The following is a 24,440-nucleotide window of genomic DNA, read 5'->3' on the forward strand; positions in this document are numbered from 1 at the left end:
CCATGTTTCCATGAAAATAACAAGACATTACACATCCAGTATACTTCACGATTGTTCATAGATACCAAGTATTCGCGTAAACGAGGTGTGTGACATTACATACATCATGGATAACATCATGGTCGGCACTACAAGCATCATGGATTACAAATTCATGTTCTGAAGTCTCATACATGCAGCGACTCTGTACATTCAATGTGGGGGTAGCTGACTTGGAGACAGAAAAACACACATATTTGACCGTGACATGGTCTTAGTATGAACCGACATGCATTCGAATTGTGGAAAAATGTGTCGCACACTATTTCACCGAGATTACAACCCTTTCACGGTTCACAACTTGATATATCAACTTCACAGCGTGGTTCGGATTCTCAGGTAGACTTGAATCGTGATCCGGATCTCGGAATATAGTAAAATCGGGGTATGTAGGATAATTACTCACTCACTACTCTATATGTTGGTGGTGGTCATACCCTGCAAACTTTTTTGCTGCGAACGTAGTGTTTCACCTTACATCAGTTGGTTCAATGTATGTATCGGGTTGTGAAAACTGTCGCTGTTTTGACTATGTGTCACAATCAATACCAAATACGAGAATTCGTTACTCGTCGAAACGCCGCAGTCAGACATCGTTAACAGCGATTCCGTGTATGGCAATCGTGAGCTCAATTGCGGTTTTGTGATGTTAACCAAGCGGCTGTGTTTCTGCGGTGTGAAGACTGAATTCGTGTTGTTTCCCCGCAAGAGTGCGATGTCTATTTCACACCTAGAGCAATTATAAAACACATCTTCGAAACTTTTGGTCTAGTTCATCCGCTTGCATTTCGAAACGGACCATCACGACAAGACTCTAACCCACCACATCCGTGGTTTCAGTTGATCATATCGAAGAATATCATGTCCATCCGTGTTACCACCCACAGATTTCGCCATCCTCACACGGTAGTGCTAAGACACAGACAAGACGCGGTGGTGGAAATATTGAAAATGAGAAAGCAGACCTTGGTGTCATTTGATTTGGATTTTACATCCGATTAACCCACCATTCGTACTGCGCATTGGGATGAGGATTCTATCATTGATGTCGAGGGAAAGGAGATGTACAGATTTGTTGGTGTCGTGAATATTCAACGAAAGTCTGGGTATATGGTTGTGCATGGTTCGCGTATTTGACTGTGGAGATATCGCTATACATAACGTGCTGTTCACCGTATCGATAGCACCAACGAATATCCGCGAAAGGGTTGTAATCTCGGTGAAATAGTGTGCGACACATTTTTCCACAAGTCGAATGCATGTCGGTTCATACTAAGACCATGTTACGGTCAAATATGTGTGTTTTTCTGTCTCCAAGTCAGCTACCCCTACATTGAATGCAAAGAGTCGGTGCATGTATGAGACTTCAGAACATGATAAGTTAGTTAACAATATTTCGAGTCATGGGTATGAATAATTTTTAGAAAACCTAAATATGCCGCATCCAAACTTCGTAAATTTTTTCGATTAGTTTTTTTCTGTGGGTGTGGTTCCAATACGAGAGAGGTTTTGGTTGTGTGAGAGATGACATAGTTCCAGTCCAGTAACGCTGAGATATTTATTACGTCATTGCGTAAGTTGATTACTTTCAATTGCGTATTGCAGCATGTTCATGATTACGTCACATGCGATTACTTTAGATATTACGAGAGCGACTTTGCTTAGTTCCAGTAACGCTGAGATATGATTACGTCAACATTGCGTTGATCGCCTTTGTTATTGCAGTTGAAGCAAGTGCAAGGCAATATACAACGTATAATATTTATTACATGATTATTCGCTGTACGTTGTAGATTGAATATGTCAAAGATTACTGCTAATGATATATACGTCATAATGGATCGAATTGACCTGATGAACTGGTATAGGTTTGCACGCGAAAAACTTGAGCTATCTGACAATGAAATTGCCGAATGTCAATACATGGATTGCTATAACTTAACCGAGCAACGATATCAAATGATACAGTTATGGATTCGTAAAAATGGTCGTTACGCCACAATGAACAAACTTGAAGAATTAGTTCACAGTTGTCAGATACTTTCAAATAGCGATTCAAATGCTCTGTTGAAAGACATAACGTACTAAGAGGGAAATTGCGTGGACTAGAGAATAATGACGATGCTCTCAGATAACCCACCACATCCGTGGTTTCAGTTGATCATATCGAAGAATATCATGTCCATGCGTGTTACCACCCACAGATTTCGCCATCCTCACACGGTAGTGCTAAGACACAGACAAGACGCGGTGGTGGAAATATTGAAAATGAGAAAGCAGACCTTGGTGTCATTTGATTTGGATTTTACACCCGATGAACCCACCATTCGTACCGCGCATTGGGATGAGGATTCTATCATTGATGTCGAGGGAAAGGAGATGTACAGATTTGTTGGTGTCGTGAATATTCAACGAAAGTCTGGGTATATGGTTGTGCATGGTTCGCGTATTTGACTGTGGAGATATCGCTATACATAACGTGCTGTTCACCGTATCGATAGCACCAACGAATATCCGCGAAAGGGTTGTAATCTCGGTGAAATAGTGTGCGACACATTTTTCCACAAGTCGAATGCATGTCGGTTCATACTAAGACCATGTTACGGTCAAATATGTGTGTTTTTCTGTCTCCAAGTCAGCTACCCCTACATTGAATGCACAGAGTCGGTGCATGTATGAGACTTCAGAACATGATAAGTTAGTTAACAATATTTCGAGTCATGGGTATGAATAATTTTTAGAAAACCTAAATATGCCGCATCCAAACTTCGTAAATTTTTTCGATTAGTTTTTTTCGTTTCTATCTATTTTAAAAGACTCAGTGTGGAAGTTTCGAAACTTGCATGAATTGCATGCTACATAATACAACTAGTTAACACGCGCTGATGTAACTTTCCTCATTTGTATGCATAGCCTACGCGAATTCACTGGATTGAACTTTACTGAATACTCCGCAATGTAAAATTAGTATACACCATACAAAATCCGGATTGTTTAAGACTTTAGTGTAGCGGAATAGTGTAGTTTTCTAACTACTTTACAAATTCATACGGTTTTTCTTGGTGCGTTCCAGGATAAATGCAATTTTTCATGCTTTTTTATTTTTATTTTTTCATTAAAATTGGAGCTACTGTATATTATTTATCGCCTATATTTAAATTCGGTGTGCTAATGCGTTGAGGTTGAAGCTAAAACATCCTATTTCATGCGACCAAGAAGTCTAGCACCGCGTAGCCGAATTTAGCATACCGAAAAATATCTACTTTGCAAAATTTTCATTTCTTTATGTCCATTAGAGTCGCACCATCTATTTATTTCACGGATAACAAATTACTCCTGCTTTTATCAGAGGATATACTTTCCTAGGGTTTGCCTGCTAACAGTACTTAGTTTAGATTAATGAAAAATATAGTGATTGAAAATAGATCACTGGATTATAGTTTACAGAAAACTCCACAATTCTATGTGACGTCCTTGCATGCCAACAACCATCGAACTATTCGCCACCTCATAAACACTTGAGTAGGCCTACATTTGATGCGTGTGGGGAACACCTAGGTAAATTTTCATATGCGTTTAGTTTCCAGCTCTGAAAGCAAGCTTGGTCTATGATCAATAGCAACTATTTCAACAAATATTACATACCTATTGATAGATAGCTAAGGCACCATGTCGACCCAAAATTATACCTTTTGCCGTCCATACTTTTATAACCCTTGAAGGGTAAAATTTGCATTACACTAACTTGCAATTGTGAAGCGGCGTTTCACTGTCGGTTTAATCACCCTTATTCTAGTGACATGAAAAGGACTGAATCGTATGAATTGTGGTCACTACAAGAATCGAGCGAAAGCGCTGTTTCACGCCGTCTTGCATCGGTCACGATTAGTTTTACTTTTCAACTAACTTGTTGTCTGTCGTTATATTCATTAGACTCGCTTTCATGCGGCTAATTTGTCCCTATCATTATAACGTCGGTGATCGCGTACCTGCGGCGAAGGTGTTCGTTTAATTATAGCAACGAGAACCGACTCCCTGCGGCTATTCCGTTGGCATTTTAGTGCCGAGTTAAATACCCTTATACTCGACATGCAAACATTATACAGGTAGCGGTTATACTGCGAGCTGATGAATTCGTCATCTATTCGCCTAGCGTAGTTGTTCATAATCCCGACCTTCCGCTCGTATCGTATATACTACAAGCCAGTGATCGCTACATCAAACAAAACGGTTCTAGTGAAAATAAGTCGTAAAATGTTGAGGCTGCAGAGACCGTAACTTGTATACATAAAATCAAGTTTAAAAATATCGACGGATGAGTTATCTCTTGCCAAGAGTAATATAACCGCCTATAGTTTGGTGGGGTATTGCTATAATGTATATCCAAACAATCGTTGCAGACTCTGAATGTTACCAAGGTCCTTAACACACACACAAAAAAAAATCATACATCAGAAGCGTAGGGATTGATATTATCAAGTCGCAGCGCTCAAAATCGCAAAGGTATTCAATACATATTGCTAAATACACATGGAAAATCGGTATTGAAATTCACAAAGCATTGCAGTCGCCTAATTCCTCTGTGATGACATCATAAACCGGGCATAGTCCGACGCAAATTATATTATGAGAGTGTTTACATTCTAAATAGCCTGAGGGGCGGGGGCACAATTTGATCCAACCTTACTACTTATCACATCGTTTCATTGCTGCAGTTGATACATTTGGCAACGTTGAAAAAGTCAGTATGTAGGCTACTTCAGCATTGTGGCATTATGTGGCCCAAGTCATCGCTAGGTATCGTGAACATCAATATATATCACTTCACTGAAATGTAGGGTTGGAATTAGCAATATGACGTCACATGACGTCATGAGGTTTACGTTTGGGTTCACACATAACCTTTAAAAAAAGTTCGCGTTCACGCGAGCCTGAACCTTTCAGAGGTTCACACCATCTCTACAATGGTCATTTTCACCTGATATTTTTCACTATGATTCCGTATCTGCCGACTTGTAGCACGGTTCACTTCTAGGCCCCTTTGAGACAGTGATTACGCGGATTACATGGCGACGAGTATTGATAAACCTCCGGCACTTGGGATGGGATTATGCCGTCGACCTTGGTCGGATTGGACCCGCAACCCATTGATGTTGGAGCAGTGGATCATAGCATCTCGCTTCACACTGATTCAGAGAAGGTAAAATTCCGACATCGTTCGATGCCAATTCAAGTTTCCGAATGTACACGGCATGAGCAGTTCATCACGAATATGTGCTCTCAAGGACAATGTGCCATCGCAGCGTTGCCCACAGTTTTATACATTTGAATCAGTTGTTCTTAACCTCCTCAGAGATTTTTGTGGTCTGGCGCTCTCATATTAAAAAGTACTGTACTGAATACGACGCAGTAGGCTAGTGGTCGAAGCAGGGTTGTAACCAAGTCACATGGTTCCGAGTCTCGAGTCAATCTTACTTTTGTGGTTTTGACTCGAGTCAAGTCGAGTCATTTTCAATTCATCACCGAGTCGAGTCCGAGTCCAAGTCACTGTTTAAAGGGTCAAGTCCGAGTCATAGTGTTATGACTCGAGTCCGAGTCCAAGTCACAATATTGAAGTCATGTTCATTTCATGTTTTAAACCCTGCTTGGTGATATCGAATTCCTTGCTTGCCAAACATGCTTATTCTGTCCCTACCAGAGTCTTGGCACATGTTTATTTAGGTAGATTACGGACAGTTCCTGGCCTCATTTACGAATGCTACAGATAGACGAGACAGGCTGCCAATATGATAACTTTAGTAATCTTAGATCTTAAAATCAAATATCTGTCTTACCAGTCTGATACATCACAAATACAAGCATTCAGTTTTTATTACGAGCATCGACGACAGCTCACAAATAGCTGATTGAGAACCAACGAATTCAAGTCTATATACTATCTGACAGAGAACCTACGAACTCACGTCTACAAATAAGGTGATAGAGAATCAACAGATGCATGCTTATGTAGATGTATTTTCACCAGGCCAGCATGCTGTAAAAGCGTGCATGCAGCTATGTGCAGTCACAAAAAAAAACAGATATACCTATTGATATTACAAAAGGTTTTCCCGATTGCATGACAGACTACATCGCAGCTACAACATTGGAGAAATAATTGGGGCTGTTAAAAATTTTTTTTCCAATTTTTCGGCTACTTCTTAAAATTTTTAGATTGCTAAAAAAAAAATCAAATTTGGCTCAATTCAAACCGGTAGAAAGTAATGCTATGAGAGAAAATTTTGGATTAATTACGAATATAGATTTTCTAATTTTACTGCCTACCTCATGATATTGTTAGATTGTGTAAAAATATGATTCATAGCAAATTTGGCTCAATTCCAATTAGAAGAAGCGAAGTTAATGGAGCATGATATTTTGGATATGAAAAAATAGTCGGCTTACCTCTAGTATGTAATTATATTATATGAAAAAATTTCTCACTAAAAATATTCCATTAATTTTCAAATCCAAAATTTTCTCTTCTCATATCATTGATTCTACTTTTTAAAATTTAACCAGCTTCAGTGTTCGTTTAATGCAACATAAAAATTTTATCAAGTAGCCATCAAGTAAAATAAAAAAGAAGTTATTTTTGAACAGCCCTATTGTACAAACATCACACAACATTTACAATTCATTATTACTCACGTGCACAATGCACAATGTACAATTGTACATACCTAACAAAACGTCAATTGGACGGAGGGTATTGTGTGGTTTCACAGACGGAAGATCAAATCAATGATGAGTTACACTTCAAAATACCGAAGTGGAAAGGAGATCCTCAGATGTATTAAAGCGGCATGACCTTGGAATAAATCCACATCTACTGAATACACATTCCACTGGTGCACTAGATGCAGGAATTAACAAGCATTTTTGAACCTCACTGAAGATCATTGGATTGGATACTCATTCTTTCTAGTCGCCAAAAATGAAAATCATTATCGCCTTCAAATCTACACATGAGCTTATCGGTCTCTTCCAAGTAGGGGAGATGTGGTACCGATGGATCACTGGGACCGAAAATACTTGAAAAATTACCCATGATAATTCCATGATTACACTCCGGGAATTTGTCTACAATTACATGCTTACAGAATCTTTCCTCACATGCAAAAAAATCGATCTGCGTAAGTTATGGGGTCTGTGACGAATGATTTACGTTTTAGGGGGTGTGAAGTAAATTTGGATCGACATTTGCATTTTTCTATATCACCTTTCAGACTAACAAACCCGCCATAATTTTTGATGAGAAGTATAGGGCTTGTATCAGGGTATATTATGGCAGATATTTTTCGAATCAATACCATCCTAGAGTGGACTATTTTCAAGTCAATTACAATATTTATGGGGTTGGGGACCTATGGTACCATAGCCAAATCAAGCAAAATAGATGGACCAACTAATCACTTAACAACAGAAACTCGCCTACTTATATATAGGCTGTAAATCATAGTTACCTGTGGTGCTTTATCGCTATTATGAGGTATTTGAAAGTCAAAATATCGATTTCCGGGTAATATGTATGTGGCATTAATTTTGTAAGTTTAGGCGTAAATCAAAACATGATTTTAGGCCAACACTTGAGTTGATATAATCTATTTTATTCTTGAAGGTCACGACGAAACATTCTTCATTGACTTGCTGTAGCTTAGCTTATAGTACACAACAAAACAAGTTAACAAATTTGAGTTTTTGAGCGTATGTCTCATAGGTCCCAGGGTCGAGTGCCTTTGGACCCACCGGGTGGGGACCGATGACACGTTCGAGCAACAAATTTTAAACGTTCGTAAATATTTTTTGAAAAGGCGGATATTCATGTAAATGTCCGCGATAGGTAGATATTGTATCGAAAGTGTTGAGACAGCAAAAGATCTGCTATTCTCGGCTGAAGATTTGAGGGCCAGAGATCATTTTGCAATTTTTGATCCATCGGTACCACATCTCTCCTACTTGACCATCTGAGTCATTGCATTGGCTCTAATTGAACTTTGCTTCGATTGTTTGCTCTTATAATTAAAAAGTCTTGAGTACTTTGATTGCGTAGGATTTATTACCTCTTCATCACTGGATAATTTAGTACAATATGCATTGCTACTATGTATCATTGTCTGTTGTTTTAACGGCGGCCTATCTGATATCAGACGAGTGCAACGAAAGCAGTGGTGACAAATAGCGATGTCGGAAGAATTCGTCAGATGCGTTGATCTAGCCATTACGATTCGCAAATTTCTCCGTCTTCGAGTCATATAAAATAAGCCAAGTCAATGACTTGGGTCGAGTTATACGTAATGACTCGAGTACAAGTCGAGTCAATCCAAATATTGACTCGAGTCGAGTCGAGTCATTTTCCGATTTCAAGAAAATGACTCGAGTCAAGTCGAGTCACAAAAAAATCGTGACTCGAGTCTGACTCGAGTCGAGTCATGACTCGAGTCATTACAACCCTGGGTCGAAGTCACGTTGAGATTTCGACTTTGGGCCTGAATTTGGAAAATATTAGAGACCAGATGGCTGGTCGACTAATCCACGATGTAAAAATGCACTATTTTCAGGCCTTATCAGATTGTCATTACAACTAATCAGGTCATGGGTTCAAGCCCCAGAGGAGCTAGTCCTGCGATTTGCTTTTCCTTTATACATTATTGGGATTGAGAGCTACATTTAAAAAAAGTGGACTTCGACATCTCGCTATATGCAAAAGACTACACAAAGGATAAAATGTCGTAAGATTACGATTAAAAATAATCAAGCCATTCGGTTTTATTACCGTTATTCCAAACCGCAAAATTCTAATGTAAGCCTGCCGCTACCCTGGATTGAACGAGGGACCTTAAATTCTTCAGTCTGATGATACCCCGAGCAAAACACGATAAAAGATGCCTTCAAAAGGTCCGAAGGACAGTGGAACTAGTAATTCTCATTCATCCCGTTTTAATTATTGCAATTGGTTACACGTAGATTAAAATTTCATCCTAGATGAGGACATACGCCAAATGCTACGCAAGGTTGGAGAATCGCTATTGATAACTTATCTTTTTCTCTCATGCATACACAACAACGCGGTTGCATATAATCAAGTAATTTGGAGCCATTTTGTCGAGGTTTTGTATCTGTTAACGCGCGGCATCTATTTGATTCAATTCAATTTCTTCATAACAACTTCATCATTTCAATGCACCATCGGATGTGGGCGGGTTTCCTGTCGGATAGCTGGATCTTCGCGTTGCCACCCACTATAGCGTGGTTTGAATGAGCAATGCCATGTCATTCGTGTAGTTAGTGAAAACGGGTTCTTTCTCACTGAATATCGTCGGAGTCCAATTCGATATCGCATAGCTGGTTCAAATATATTTATTGTCGTGCACTCATTTTGTATGCGCAGAGATCTTCGCTCTGGCGTAAACTTTTGTTCTTGAGGCACTGAAAATGTAAAAAAATAGTGACTAGTATCCACTTATGTAATTATTAATAATACACGTCACCAACAACGAAAAAAAATTCTAAGCAAGTCAACATATAGATGCATTTTAACCTGTAGGAAATTATAATTTTTCGGAACGAAATCTGCGTAAAGCAACTACCCCAATGCAGTGTAAACAATAATCCATCTCATCTGTGAATAGGGTTGTATTTATTACAAAACTTGTTGAAAATATATCTGCGCCAACATGTTTAAACAATGTTTCAAGTAGTTCCTTTTATAAATTTATCAAACTCGTCTTATGCTTCCGAAAGACCATGTATATAGATAGCGTGGTTGCCTTAGCTTAGCAATATCCGACTAATATACGATATGGAATCCTCATCGTTTTTCTTATCTTTCGACGGTTGTATCACGAAGGTTACATATGAATTACCCCAGGAGTGGCCGAGTTATGTAGCCTGCGATATTCACACACATATGGAGCTAAGATGATTTACGTTGGTCACGTCGGCGGGATCACATATATGCTTATCCCTACTACTAAATACAGTTGCATATGGTTTGATTGATAAGATATCGATACTTACTCAGTTCTACTCGTCGTAATAGCCTTTAGCTCCATCGTAGTAGCCTTTGACATTGTCGTAGTAACCTTTGGATTCGTCGTAGTAGCTTTTAGACTCGTCTTCATCCAAACCGTAGTATCCACGTTCCTGGTCGGCGCGCCTGCGCCGCCTTCCCCAAGCGTCAGACTGTAGGACAAGCCCAATGACGACAAGAAAGAGGAGTGTGGTTCTCAGCTGCATGTTGAATCTGCGGATGTTATTAAGTGCATGTTATTGCAACATCTTGATGAACTATCGAATTCGCAATGCCGTCTCACCTTAGTATCGTTGGAATGCTATGAAAGCTCTGGCTCGATGTGGAGCTGTTAAAATGTTAACTCTTTATATACGTTTTTATGATGGGATAATTTTCCACATGAAATTGCTCCATACTTTATCACTGCTTCATCCGCACTAGTATAGTATGTTTCGCGATTACATTATGCCAACAAAATAATTTCCGATGATCATCATTGCATGTTTTCTATGGTGAGTTCTATAGGAAGTCCGCCTTCCGTACGTCAATACAACTTAATGTATGGAAAAACAATCTGTTACGAAGGAACCAGAGAGAAGCAATTCATAATGCGATGTGGTCAATGTAGCGTCACTACTCAAGTAGAAGTAGAAGTACACTGCGAAGATCGACCTACTCGCAAGTAACATTAGCAATTCCAAAACATGTCCAAACTGTTTCAGGTTTAATTATAATTTATATGCCTGAAAAGTCATCATAAAAGTTTCTCAAAGCGCAGATTTTGAAGCGGGGTCGTTTAGGCCTATTGTTAACAGTTCATTGGGAATTTTGGATTGTCATACTTTCGAAATTGTAATCGCAAATTTTGTAAAATGACTAGTTTATATGAATAGATATTTTTTATATTCAGTTACTCTGATGCTGGAGTCATTTCACTCGGCCCTTTCTACAATATCACTCAGAAACGTGATGCAGAGGTACCCTAAAACTACTTTCCACCTTTCGAAATTTCACTTTTTAAATTCTAAAAGGTAAGTATACTTTTGTGTAAAAAGTCGATGTGTGCGAATAGTAATAACTAGGGCCATTTAAAGTCATTAATGTCATATTTTTTTTTATGCATCAGCAAGTCTTGAAATCAATTTTAACGCAAAAACCGCATCCCTATGAGGTATAATAAGAAAGTTATGAAGTCATATAAAAGTCATATTTTGTCAACCCTCATCAGAGTCTGTGGAGCTCTTATTTTGCTTACTAAAGTAATTTTTCCGTCCAAATCACAACTACAAAGACTCTAACATTCCACACTACATGAAACTGTACTACACCAGTGGTTTAAAAAAAAAATTGATGTGCATTACTTCTATGTTGCGTATGTTTTACTCGTTAGTTCCGTGAGTGACGTTGTTCGCATGTAAAAATACGCGATTTTCATATAAAGTCATGTTTTCCAAAGAATAAAGTCATATTATTGATTTTTAAGGTCATATAAAAATGGCCCTAGTAATAACCTGCCTGGGTACTCCAAAAAGTGGAAGAAGGTAACTTGGTTACTGACCACCTCTGATCGTAATTAATATTACCGTAATGGCTGATGGATGAGCTATGAAAGGAAGCCTTATTTCACCTTATGATAACGATTTTCTTTACTGGTAGCTGATCTTAACGCTTTACACCAGGAGTCTCAAACTCAAAAACGCTCTCCGGCTAATGTTCTGGTTTATGATGACATGGCGAGCCGCAGCATCAATAGCGGTATTCAGTGTGTTTCCCAGCAGGCCTTATGTGACGGGATGAAATTTTCTGATAAAAAGGGAGCCGACTTTATAGACTGGCATTTCATAATCATCGTGAAAATGTGATTTTACTATTGCAGTAACTTCCTACCACTCGCCGTGGCATCAAGGTGACAAGAAGAAAGGATGTTGAACAGAAAAAGCCATCTTGTTGTTGTCATCGCGAAACGTTTGAATCTACTCTCGTATAGTCGCTTATTATAACGATATGAATCGGTATGCGAAAGCAAAAACCATCATTGCGCAGCGCGTCCATTGAAGAGATGCTTGGGAATCGAGCATATGACCATTTGTGATTATAACACATTGATGCATGTTTAGTTGCGGATCGAGGACGTAAGTTCTGTATCTAAACAAGATAGTTATGCTCGACTATAGATAACTAACCTACCGTAGGTTACCGTTGGTTAGTTATCTATAGCTCGACAACGCAAGGGAGCAGCAGAGTGGCGCAGCGGAAGCGTGCTGGGCTCATAACCCAGAGGTCGATGGATCGAAACCATCCTCTGCTACAGTGCTTTTCAACCTTTTTGAGCTCCATTCGCACTTTTTTTTGAAAAATAATTTCATTCGCACCAGTCTGCCGAAATTTAGTACACCAAAAGAAAATGAAGAAACTTCTCACTTTTGTATTCGAAGAGCTCTTGGAGGTACAGAGCTTCTTCATTTTGCATTCAGCGTATCGTATTACTGACTAATCAAGCACTAAAATCACTGCAGTAGAAAAATCACAGATATCGAACTACCGTTGTTCTCAAGAAGTTCGTTGCATTTCCCGGAGGTATCGTTCAGTGATTTACTTGGAAGCTTAAGGGCGAACCCAAGAACAATATTCGCTCGCAACAATATCACTTTCCCACTCAATCCACATGTTGCGTCATCGCGATGTTAATGTGTTCGCATTTAGAACGCACAAAATAGTGAAACTGCACTTGAATCGTAGCATCAATGTTGCGACTAGCACCTTTGGTCCATTTTTCTGACAACATTCGAAAAGATCAGGGATATCTAGTTTTAGATATCCCTGGAAAAGATGCTTCGCGTACTAAGGTATGCTAGCCGATTGGATGGTACGGTGGGCGTTAAAATCAGGAATGCATTGCTATACAAACCCACACAATCCGAGTAATTGATGACTGTTATTTATGGATAAGCTTAGGCTTCATTCTATTCTTATCTATGCAGTACACAAATCAACATATCTTTCAATAACAACGTTCGGCATCCTTGTGTTGTCAAAGCCAACACTTTCACCTTCTTGAATAATCATTACTCACATAAGATTCATGATTACCACATAGTTATATCGGCACGGGTAGCCAACTGCGGGATGGCTCTTACCTCAATCGTACAATATTTGAAAACTGACTGAAATAATGCCAAATTATCTTTACTATCCCACATATCCAGCGACGTGCGGTCCAGTGAGTAAGTGAAAATCGTGAAAACCCTCGATGAGTCGATCATTATTGATGTTTTACATCTATGTTCATAAATAACTATAAATTTGAACATTTTTTCACCCAACATCATCAATTTGAATAATTATTATTCAAAAATGCAGCGCGAAAGAAGAGGTGAGGCACAGGTGAAGCACGGGCGGGTCGTGCCTCGCCTGCGACAATGCAATTCATCATAAACAGCTCGGAATTCATAATAGCTGGTATCAATCAAATGCTTTCGTTACACTGATTTCGAAAATCCAAATATTAACAGTGTCAGAGCACCAGAACACCCCCAAAAAAATCGCCAATGAAAGTGACATTTGGATTTATTACAGACAATGCCATCGCAGAGGAACAATAGCCAGGTGAGGCACAGACGAATCCGCCTCATGCACTATTCGCTAGCAATTGGACAATCGAAACGCACTATCGACTTCGGAATCCAACAGTCTTGTAGGAATTATATAGTAGCGACGGCCAATACGCAATTTAATGCGGAGCCAATACTATATTCCCTTACTTATGTAGCTGTTATGTATTTTATATCCATAGGTACGTTAAATTGTGGTATGTGATAGCTACTTGCATAGCCTGCATTGTCATTGTTTATTTCCTTTATGCTGTTTTCGACTGCAATACCTATAACCCCTAATTGTGGTATGTGATAGCTATACTTACATAGCCTACGTAGTCGTTGTTTGTGGTCAGTGGTGCCACTCCTAGTGTTTTTACACTAGACCTAGTGTATTTTGACTTGACCTAGTGTCCTAGTGCATTTTCTGTCGAAATTCGGCAAATCTGGTGTTTTTTTACTGAAAGAAATTTGTAACTGAGGATGCTATTTTCATGTGATTCGAATAATTTATACCGGTATACTTGAAGAGATAGTAATTATTATCCGTCTAAACTAGAATATTTAGCACAATAGCGACCAGTCCTAGATGTATTGTAGAATATGGAATTGCAACGGCTATCAGTGTGCAAAGAAAATGCTCTGTAGTAGATAAACTGCCCAGTGACTTAATAATTCGATGTGATAAAAGATAAATATTCATTGGACGTAAGACACTAATGTGCTTACACTAATTTTATTTTTAACAGCCTCTAATCCTTGGTTAGGTACACGAGTAAACAACACTTGTTATAGATCTAATGTGCCAATTGTTATAGTTGAAGAAACGCTAAATTCTGCTGTTAACCAAAATGAATATGTGCCAAAATTCCAATATTTTGCATTCAAATATGCCAAATGTCAACACTGACATCAGCTACTATTACCTACATTCCTACATGGTCCGTATACTATATCCATACACGGTGGATGTTTCCGAGCAAGTAAGCAACTGTTACCGATTAAACTCCTTCTTTTTCCATGCAGTGACGTAATCCTCTCGCGCGGAAATATTATCTCAAACTTTGCAATATATACAGTATACACGTATCAGGAGCGTTCCTCACTTGTGGACTAGAAATAGAAAAGCCTAGCTACCAACAAGTTTTTAGAATTGTTTCCAAACGAAAAAATTTACGGGCTCACTGTACTTAATATCGCGTTAAGTTTATTTGAATTATTCCATGTCGGAAAAAGTGAGAAACATGGACAATTTTCATTCGCACTCATCCGGATTTTCCATTCGCACCATTCGCACCACGCTCGTCATTCGCACTGACATTTTTTTTCATTCGCACTAGTGCGAACCGTCACACAAGTTGAAAAGCACTGCTCTGCTATATTGCTTCGTTATATAAATCCTAGGGCCTCGTAAACCGGCAATGCCACCATGCAACAGAACATCGTCCCTCAGACTCTTTTTCGTATCCGGCTCCCACGCAAACAAGGTATTCGGTGAAATTACATCACTTGTTGCCTTCCTGTCTGCGTCTCTGACTGTAGAATATGTTGTCATCAATCAGAGTGTGGCTACTTGCATGATGTCATGATGTCATTGGAGCGATGGCATATTCTATTTATCATGTTTTTTAAAATATTGTGATTCTATTTTAAAATGATCCGGGATTAGTTATTGGTTCAACAAGACCCCATATTCACATCCAGTATTGTTGGGCTGTTCAGAGAATCTTTGGCACCCCCAAAACAGTTTGTAAACGCGGGACTTGTAAATAATTTGCAGTGTTTCGCAGGGTTGTAACCAAGTCACAAGGTTCCCCCGAGTCACAAGTCAAACGCATTTTGTGCTATTGATTCGAGTCCAGTCGAGCCATATTGAGTCCACCACCGAATCAATTCCGAGTCCAAGTGGTGACCAGAGGTTCGAGTTCGAGTCATATTGTTGAGACTTGGGACCCGAGTCCGAGTTCAAGAAGTCATTATGTTCACTGTTCAGTTTCGAGTTAAGATCATGGTTAACTCAACACCGATTTTGTGATATCGGATGCCTCGCATTAATAATTCCCTCACTTTTACTAGTTCTTGACCCTATCATTACGGCCACTACTAATAGACGAGATGCGATTAATGTCGTTACTTTACCAGTCTGCTAAGTTACAATGAAATCCATGTCTTGGCCGTGGGAGTATCGAGCAGTGACGTGCGTCGAGGTTCATGGCTGGTGAGGCACGCCCCCCACATACAAAAGAACAACACGCACGTAAAGAGACTTGAAATGTGAATAACAACAGCAGCGGGTATAGAGAGCATTTTCTTTGCACACTGGTAGCCGTTGCAATTTCACATTCTATATTACATGTAGGACTGGTCGCTATTGTGCCAAATGGGCATGTTTAGACAAATAATAATTACTATCTTTTCAAGTAGGCCTTCCGGTATAAATTATTCGAAGAACATGAAAAAAGCATCCTCAGTTACAAATTTTATTCAGTAAAAAAAACACTAGATTTGCTGAATTTCGAAAGAAAATGCACTAGGTCAAGTCAAAATACACTAGATCTAGTGTCTAGGAGTGGCACCACTACCACAAACAACAACGCAGGCATTGTAAGTATGGCTTTCACAATCACATATCACAATTAACGGTTAAAGGGATTGCAGTCGAACACAGCATAAAGGACACAAACAACGACAATGCAGCCTATGCAAATAGCTATCACATACCACAATTCAACGTATAGCTATGGGTGCAAAATACATAACAGCTACATAATAAGTAATGGAATGTATTGGCTTCGCATTACGCATTGGCCGTCGCTTCAATCTTATATAATTCCTACAAGACTGTTGGATTTCGAAATGGGTAGCGCGTTTCACTCGGTTTCGACTGTCCAATTCTTAGCGAATGGTGCATGAAGCAGATTCGTTTGTGCCTCGCCTAGCCATTGTTTCTCTACGATGGCATTGTCTGTAATAAAGGCGAAGGTCACCTTCCGTGGCGATTTTTGGGGGTTCTGGTGCTCTGACACTGTTAATATTTAGATTTTCGGAATCAGTGTGACTATAGCATTTCATTGATTCCAGTTATTAAGAATTCCGAGCTTTTTATGATGAATTGCATTGTTGCGGGGAGGCACGACCCGCCCGTGCCTCACCTGTGCCACACCTCTCCTTTCCCGCTGTTTTTTTTGAATAATAATGATGCAAATTGATGATGTTTGGTGAAAAAATGTTCCAATTTAGTTATATATGAACATCGATGAGTAACATCAATATAATCATCGACTTATGGAGGGGTTTTACAATTTTCACTTACTCATCCAGACGACAGGTGAGGCACTGCCTCACCTGCCTCATTGGACCGCACGTCACTGGTATAATGATTCGAGTACAAATCGAGACAAGTCATATTACATATTTAAAGAAAATAACTCGAGTCACCAAAAATAGCGACTCGAGTTGACATGACTCGAGTCATTACAACCCTGGTTTTACCACTGTGGATTAATTTCGTCACTGCACGTGGATAAAAAACCTCTTGGTCCCATCCTCGTCGTCTCCAGGACACGCAATTAACTTTGATGAAGGTGTGTCATTATCTTATTCACAGCCATAATAGATATGATAATTCCAACGAAAGATTTTCAAGAATCAATTATAGATTCGAATGCTAGTTTTATTTTAGTTTCATATCCATTTTCTTCTCTTACATTCAGCGCCATGCAGAAAATAATAGGCAGTTATACAATTCAAAAAATATCAATCAAGATGCTAATACACTGGTTCTTAACCTCTAGAAAGTTTGTGAACCTCACGCTAATCTGCAAGTCTTTACCCAACATCGAAAACAAAAATATGCCACATTACACATCGGATACATGATACTACAGAGCAGAGGTCTCAAAAACGCGACCCGCGAGATCGTTTTGTGCGGCCCGCGTCGTCATTTTGGATTTTAAAGTATTCGAAAATATTTAACTGCTACATATATATTTTTGTAGCTTTGAGAAATTGAAATTCGCTTTAAAACTACTCCGAAATCCTGAAACTAGTTATCAAATTTTACTAGCACATCACTTTCAAAAGTTACCATACGGGGAAAATCAGCTTTCACGTCATATTACCTGTTTATGATGGTAAAACATGAACCGCTGATGATTCGTGGCTGAAAATTGTAATTTGGACTTGGGCACGACCTTTTGTAGAATTACTCGAACTCGGAGTGAACGTGTGATATAATAAAAATGACTCGATTTTAGACGGGTCAAACTTTACGATCAGAGAATGACTTGTGACTCGGAACTCGGTGACTTGGTACGACCACGAACGTAACAAACTATCAGACTGTTATGGGGAATAATAATATATCAAAAGGTCGTAGCTTGCGTTGCGTAACGTAGCGTATTTCACTGTCTAAGCAGGTCAAAATGATAATGGCAATTGTTGGCATTCTGTTGCACCCTTGATGTATAGTTAGTTACATCTTGCGCCATCTTGAGTCTGTTTATCGATGTTAATATCGCCAATTAAAGGTGTCGAGTGAGGTAGTCGTACGCTTCACCGCTGTAACAATAATGGATTTCTCGGCAATTGGACTGTTTTATTACTATGGCACATTAATCATTATATTCAAGTTGTTATTGATCGGTTCCGATACTCCAAGGTAAATCTAGCTCCGATGCATGAACGTCATGATGCATGTGTACACTAGCAAGGTGTCTGTAACTAATCATTTTGACAAACTATAGCAAGCACCAAGTAAAATTTATTCAAATATTTGAAAATGTGATTTTTTTCATGCCATGTGTGAATTCACAATAGTAAATCACATTTCCACGATATTTGCGGAATGCCAGTCTGCAAGGTCCCGTCCAATAAGGCCTACTTGGAAATACATTAAATATCCCTGTTATTAGTGCTGCGGCCCGCGAAGCCATCAAAAACCAGGAAATTGGCCCGAGAGCATATTTGAGTTTGCGACCTCTGCTATAGAGTGAATATCGATGCGCAAAATGAACTGTGCAGCGTCAAAAGTAGTTTTAAAAGAACAAAATCATTCAAACCGTGATTTTCGAACAAAACTGAATATTCACTGCAAACAGTGTTCCTTCTGCTGCTTACGTTTAAATCCTGATCTCCGCCAAACCCTCGAGACTGGCTCCGCGAAACTCCGGGGATCATTTAAATCCCAGGTAGGAACCACTGTGATAATATTACTGTATAAGTCTAGTGTTTCTCAAATTGTTCGCACCGTAGAACCTTGCCAGTTTCGTTTGCGAACAGGGACTACTAAGAAAGATATCTAGTTTCGCACGGCGAGCAGGAACGCGAACACAACGGCCGCGCCACCCATACGCCATGCGTCAGTAATGAATTCCCTGTACGATAACTAGAGTAAGTGTGTTGTGGTATAATAAACCGCGGCGGGAATGAAAAATAACTGTCCTTTGCAGATTCAATACCCCTTTCTCATTAAATCTCGTCAAAGCCCTATTTGAGAACGCACAAAATGGTACAAATTTCAATCACAGTTTGGAAAATATATTCATTGTCGTAAAATTATTTTATGGGTGTAGATCTTCACTTTGCCGTTGCCTTTTTTCTTGCGGCGCTGAAAATAGCAAAATATTAGGCACCAGTATCAAGTTATGTTGATACCATGAAACAATTCTTAACGAGCGAACCGCGATAGGTTAGGAGCGACAAGGCATACACACATATCCTTGAATTTTGACCTGAAATAAAGTTATCTTTTTCGGAGCGTGAAGGAAAGCGACAACTACCATTCGACTAAAACACATTGCATTAAAAACAAAACATTCGAATAGCGGGTTCACAGTGCACCCAACTTTGATATCAGGTAATGTCACAGAGGGGGACAAGGCGGGATCATGTGCTCATGGCTACTACTAAAACAGTATCTGATCGTTTGTAAGGCTTAGTTAGTATGATATAGATACTTACTCTGTTCTATTGTTCGTAGTAACCTTTGGCTCCGTCGTAATAGCCCTTGGCACCGTCGTAGTAGCCCTTGGCGCCGTCGTAGTAGCCCTTGGCACTGTCGTAGTAGCCTTTGGCCCCGTCGTAGTAGCCTTTAGCCCCATCGTAGTAACCCTTGGATTCGTCGTAGTAGCCTTTCGACTCGTCTTCATTCATACCATAGTAACCCTTGGATTCATCGTAGTAGCCTTTGGCGCCATCGTAGTAACCTTTGGCCCCATCGTAGTAGCCCTTGGAACCATCGTAGTAGCCCTTGGCACCGTCGTAGTAACCTTTGGCACCATCGTAGTAGCCCTTGGATTCATCGTAGTAGCCTTTTGATTCGTCTTCATCCATACCGTAGTAACCCTTGGATTCATCTTCATCCCGGCCGTAATATCCGCGTTCCTGGTCGTACCGCCTCCTTCTGGCGTAATAACGACGACGTCTGGCCCACCAGGCATCAGCCTGGAGGACAAGCCCAACGAGGACAAGAAGTACGAGTGTGGTTCTCAGCTGCATGTTAAATCTGCGGAAAATAAATAACCGTTATTATCACACCCTGATAAAATATATGATTTGCAATCCATTCTCACCTTATTATCGTTCCAGTGCTATGGTAGCTTTTCAATGATGCAGCGTTCTTGAAATGTCAAAGTCTTTATACAGCGTTTTTGATGGGATGATTTCCACAGAATATTCCTATATACCTAATTACTTCTTCATCCGCATGATGATATGATGCAATATAGGATGGAATCATGTCGACAACAGGATTTCCGTTAATTACACTGGTCTACACACATTTTGGTGCCAAGAAAGTTTCAACGGTTTTAGAGTGTATTTAGGTCGCTGAATTAAAAAATGTTTTTGAACTGGCTCGATTTTTTAAAAAATATTCCATATTTTTGGTTCGAAAAGTGCTAAAAATACGCAAATTGTGACACAGATAAAATTATCTTTGTATACTGCGGTTTTAGGGCATTCTTATGTCGTTGAATCCGAAAATGCCATTAGTTTTTTCCGAATAGACCGTATTCTTTGAGATATTCCACATTTTTGTGTGGAAAAGTGCTCATTGTACGCAAATTTTGGCATAGGTAAATTTCACTTTATATACTACAACTTCGATGAGTTCACATCTGTCTCTTCAAGTGTGTGGATACGGTATTGTTCTATTTTTGAATTTATATCGTTGAAGACGCAATCGTTGACACAGAGAGCCTTCTATACGCGAGTCCTGTTCCATGTGAAAATCAAGCAAAAATTATAAAATTAGGCGATATTAGCGGTAAACAACTTACAGAGGGGGTCAAAGTCGTCACTCTCGCTACTCAAGTAGAAGTAGAAGTAACGGTGGGATTTTTACTCAAGTAGAAGTAGGATTGGTGGTTCACAAGTAAGTACGTAAGTAGGTATTCTATGACTATCTTTGCCTAAAAACTGAAAACTGTCAAGTAGAAGTAGAAGTAGTCATAAATCATGACTACTTAATAAGTAGTACGAGTAGTGCGATTAAATAAAATAAATAAGAAATAAGAAATATCTATATCTCAAAAAGTAAAGCCAATTCAGAGAAACGGATGTCATTTTCGGACTCAGCAGCCGAAGCATACTAAGAAACCATTGAAATATCTTTGGCACCCAAAAATAAAGCCAGTGTTATCGTTGCCTATTTTCACTGATAAGCTTCATAGGAAAGCCTGTACGCGCGCTCATCGGAATGGTATGTTCAGATGTTGGTATCAGTGATGGGCTGACTCGAATCATGACTTGACTCAGAATCAACGTAGAAGAAATGTGGAATAACGCGCGACAATTTTTAGGTCAATTTTCAACTCATCAAACGCTTATTGAGATAGCGTAAATGACCATTGTAGTCGACAAAAACCATGAATACCACAAACAACAACAACAAAAACGTATTTCGAAAAGCATTCGGAACCCCTCAGTCGCACTAGAAATGACCACGTCACCCATACATATATCTTGCCTGCTGCATTCCTAGTTCATTCATGTTTTGGATATCTTGAATTCCATCAACAGCGACATTCAGACAAATCAGCTTAGGCATGCTCTTACTGCCGTCATAATTGCGTTGACTGGCATTATAATATCATCAGGACTAGCATGCACAAATTTACTCCGTAAGTTTGACTTGAGTCGAACTATAGCGAGGGTTCGCTAACTGCGTATATCTGTATCACGGAAGTCGGTCGTACATCCAAAGGCTTGCATGGATTTTGGAGACAGGGCTGCATACAAGACATAAAGGCACAGATAGCAAGCATCTCCACTGTAGCCTACCTATTGGTCTGATACTGCCTAAAGCAGTGATTCCCATCAGCTAGTTACACACCAGAAAAATTGCACAACGCTAGTGGCACTCTGTAAGAGACGAACTTGTGCATTGAAGACTTATTCTCTCGCGGTAATGCGATGGATTTGATTGTTTATGCAAGTGCTTCGTAACTTCTCCAGCGCACGTGCCCCTTACGCTGCCATGAACCGTTTCTCGTACTCCTTATTTAGAATCGAAACCATGTCCAGCCGCCACGAAACTCCGGTATAGCGCCCCCGTAAGGTTTTCAGCACAACTTGAGTGGATTTCATGGACAAGAGGCGTTCAGAGACTGGAGATATCAATATCAAAAGTTTCACCCAGCGTGCCGTGGGTTCAGGGGCCACATATTTAGCACAGTCGATTTCTTTGGTAATGCAGTTTATTTGTGCGGAGGTGCATCTAAACGTAGTAGATATTGGTGTATTTTGGGACGGAAAGTACGGCCGGCGCACAAACGTACCGGTGTCATGCCTGTGTCTGATAGTCCCGCACCAGCAGGTATCTATTAGCGAGATAGCGTAGCGGCATAATTCACAGCTGCAACAATAATGGGAGGCGGGTTCGACTCCAGAATTCCTACCTAAATGTTGAAGGTTGATATAGGCACTCCTCCTAGCCGTCTCATCCGCGCAGGCGGTGTCTTACAAAAAGCTTAGAAGTGGGACGGGCTACAAGTCAGCAGATACGAAATCAAAATGGAGAATATCGACCTGGTGTAAATGACCGCTGTAGCCGATAAACACCATGAATACCACAAATAACAATAACAACCAGCAGATCTCACAGCCCAGGACCAAAGCAAACCGGCGGCCCAAGCGACTCTTTTCTCATTATTGCGAGCAATGCTAGACTCAATTACGTAACTTATGTTTTATTTTTACTTATCGGCCTATACTACTATTCTTTCAGAGAGTATCGTACCCCAAATGAATACAACAATTCGCTTGAAACGGAATTGCCCGAAGGAAATGTTCGATTTGAAGAAATCGCCCAATAACATTTTGTATTTTGTCGATTTGGGAAATAATCTGGTCCTTAAATAGCGTACCATTTCATACTCTATCTCGTACCCCCTACTTTGGCGCTTCGTGCCCCCAAGGGGTGCATGGACCCCTGACCCTTGTTTATCGGGACATATAAGACCGAAGCGATGTTTTCATGTTAACAAACATGTACGTTTTTCGTAGTAATAGGCCTTCATATCTCCTGCAGCTATTAATTTCAGTGAAAACAGAAAAGCAACATTCGCATACTAATGAAGATGGAAATGGCAATGTATTTATAAACGCCGTTGCACCGATCATGGAATAGGATTTGTCTACAGGCAACCACTTTGCGATAGTTTGTTCGATATTTAAGAATATATAAACTGAGATCTGAATATATGAAACCCTTTACCTACTCTTTACCTAGAGGGAATCGACGCCAGGTCTCCCTTGCAGTTATCAGGGGTAATGCCGCTACAACAACCAGGGTTACACAGAGGTACCAGCATGAAATGCAGACATTGAATTCTAATATAGCACCTCGCAATTGCCCAAATAACAACTAGGCCTACCCGAATCTCTGTTGACAATGTTGGAGTTGATGGTTTCATCGTCGCATGTGCTTATCAATGAGCTATTGAAGCAGTTAGAGCGGGGCCGAGTCGTATATGCCTGTATACTTGGCTTATTTTATACACTTATATAAACTGTTCTTTTCCCAGACTCCAAAAGATTCGGAGCATACCAGGGTATACATATGGCGGCTTACAGATTGGGAATCACTGGCTTATAGCCATCATGCAGTATTTCAGTCAATAAATGTCGCTAACTTTGAATTGTACTCCCATATTATTCAGCACTAAGTATACTGGGTCATCAGCATTCTGACCAACTTGCACCTATTAACCGATTACTCATATCGTCTCAGTAGCTTAGAAATGGCTTGGAAACAAGTTAGATACATTTTGAGAAGTGCATCCTAAATGCGAATTCATCTGCATCTGATCAAAAGACGCAAACTGATATTGTCTGATGACTTGAAATTGAGTTAAATTCGGAAAAATGTGATGTTTTGACATCACTCATGTCACTTTGAGAATTCACGTCATGTGACTTGTCTTGGAAAGTTTTCTAACTGGGCTGACTTGACTCCACTGGAAATAATTGATATTACCATAGCGGCTGCTGAGCTATCATCTGCTGTATTGTTTTGTTTACTTTCGCCTAATTATGATGATTTCCTTTACCGCAGGCGTAGCATATGATTTGCATGGAGTCATTGCATAATTAGTCTAAATTACGGCTCGGCGAGCCATGGCACGCGGGCCACCTGTGGTACGCGAGATGATTTTTCATGGTACGAGAAATGATTTGACGCGCACGATGGCAAAATGTGAAACGGAAGTTTTCAAAATGGAAAATCACAACGCTATTGTGACGCGAGCCCA

At 39.8% G+C, this 24,440-nt stretch overlaps 1 protein-coding gene and 1 non-coding gene across 18 annotated transcripts in view; one reads left to right on the top strand and one right to left on the bottom strand.

The window, feature by feature from the left end:
* The window catches only part of LOC145455785 (uncharacterized), a 109,213-nt gene that overhangs the window by 31,668 nt on the left and 53,105 nt on the right, over window positions 1-24,440 (bottom strand). For 11 of the 17 annotated variants that reach the window (XM_080333798.1, XM_080333801.1, XM_080333799.1 and 8 more), the window contains exon 3: window positions 19,671-19,892. In XM_080333798.1, coding sequence (XP_080189924.1) covers window positions 19,671-19,892 — 222 coding nt within the window. Of the gene's footprint in view, window positions 1-19,670; window positions 20,192-20,258; window positions 20,414-24,440 lie in introns of those variants that run through there. The other 6 variants (XM_080333794.1, XM_080333800.1, XM_080333791.1 and 3 more) reach the window with 4 other exon arrangements.
* Window positions 12,330-12,401, top strand: Trnam-cau (transfer RNA methionine (anticodon CAU)). Its single transcript has one exon. It is a non-coding gene; the product is annotated as a tRNA-Met (tRNA).

The sequence above is a fragment of the Botryllus schlosseri genome, chromosome 14, assembly GCF_051294905.1.
Source record: "Botryllus schlosseri isolate E-star chromosome 14, Bs_hap1, whole genome shotgun sequence".
Taxonomy (NCBI): domain Eukaryota; kingdom Metazoa; phylum Chordata; class Ascidiacea; order Stolidobranchia; family Styelidae; genus Botryllus; species Botryllus schlosseri.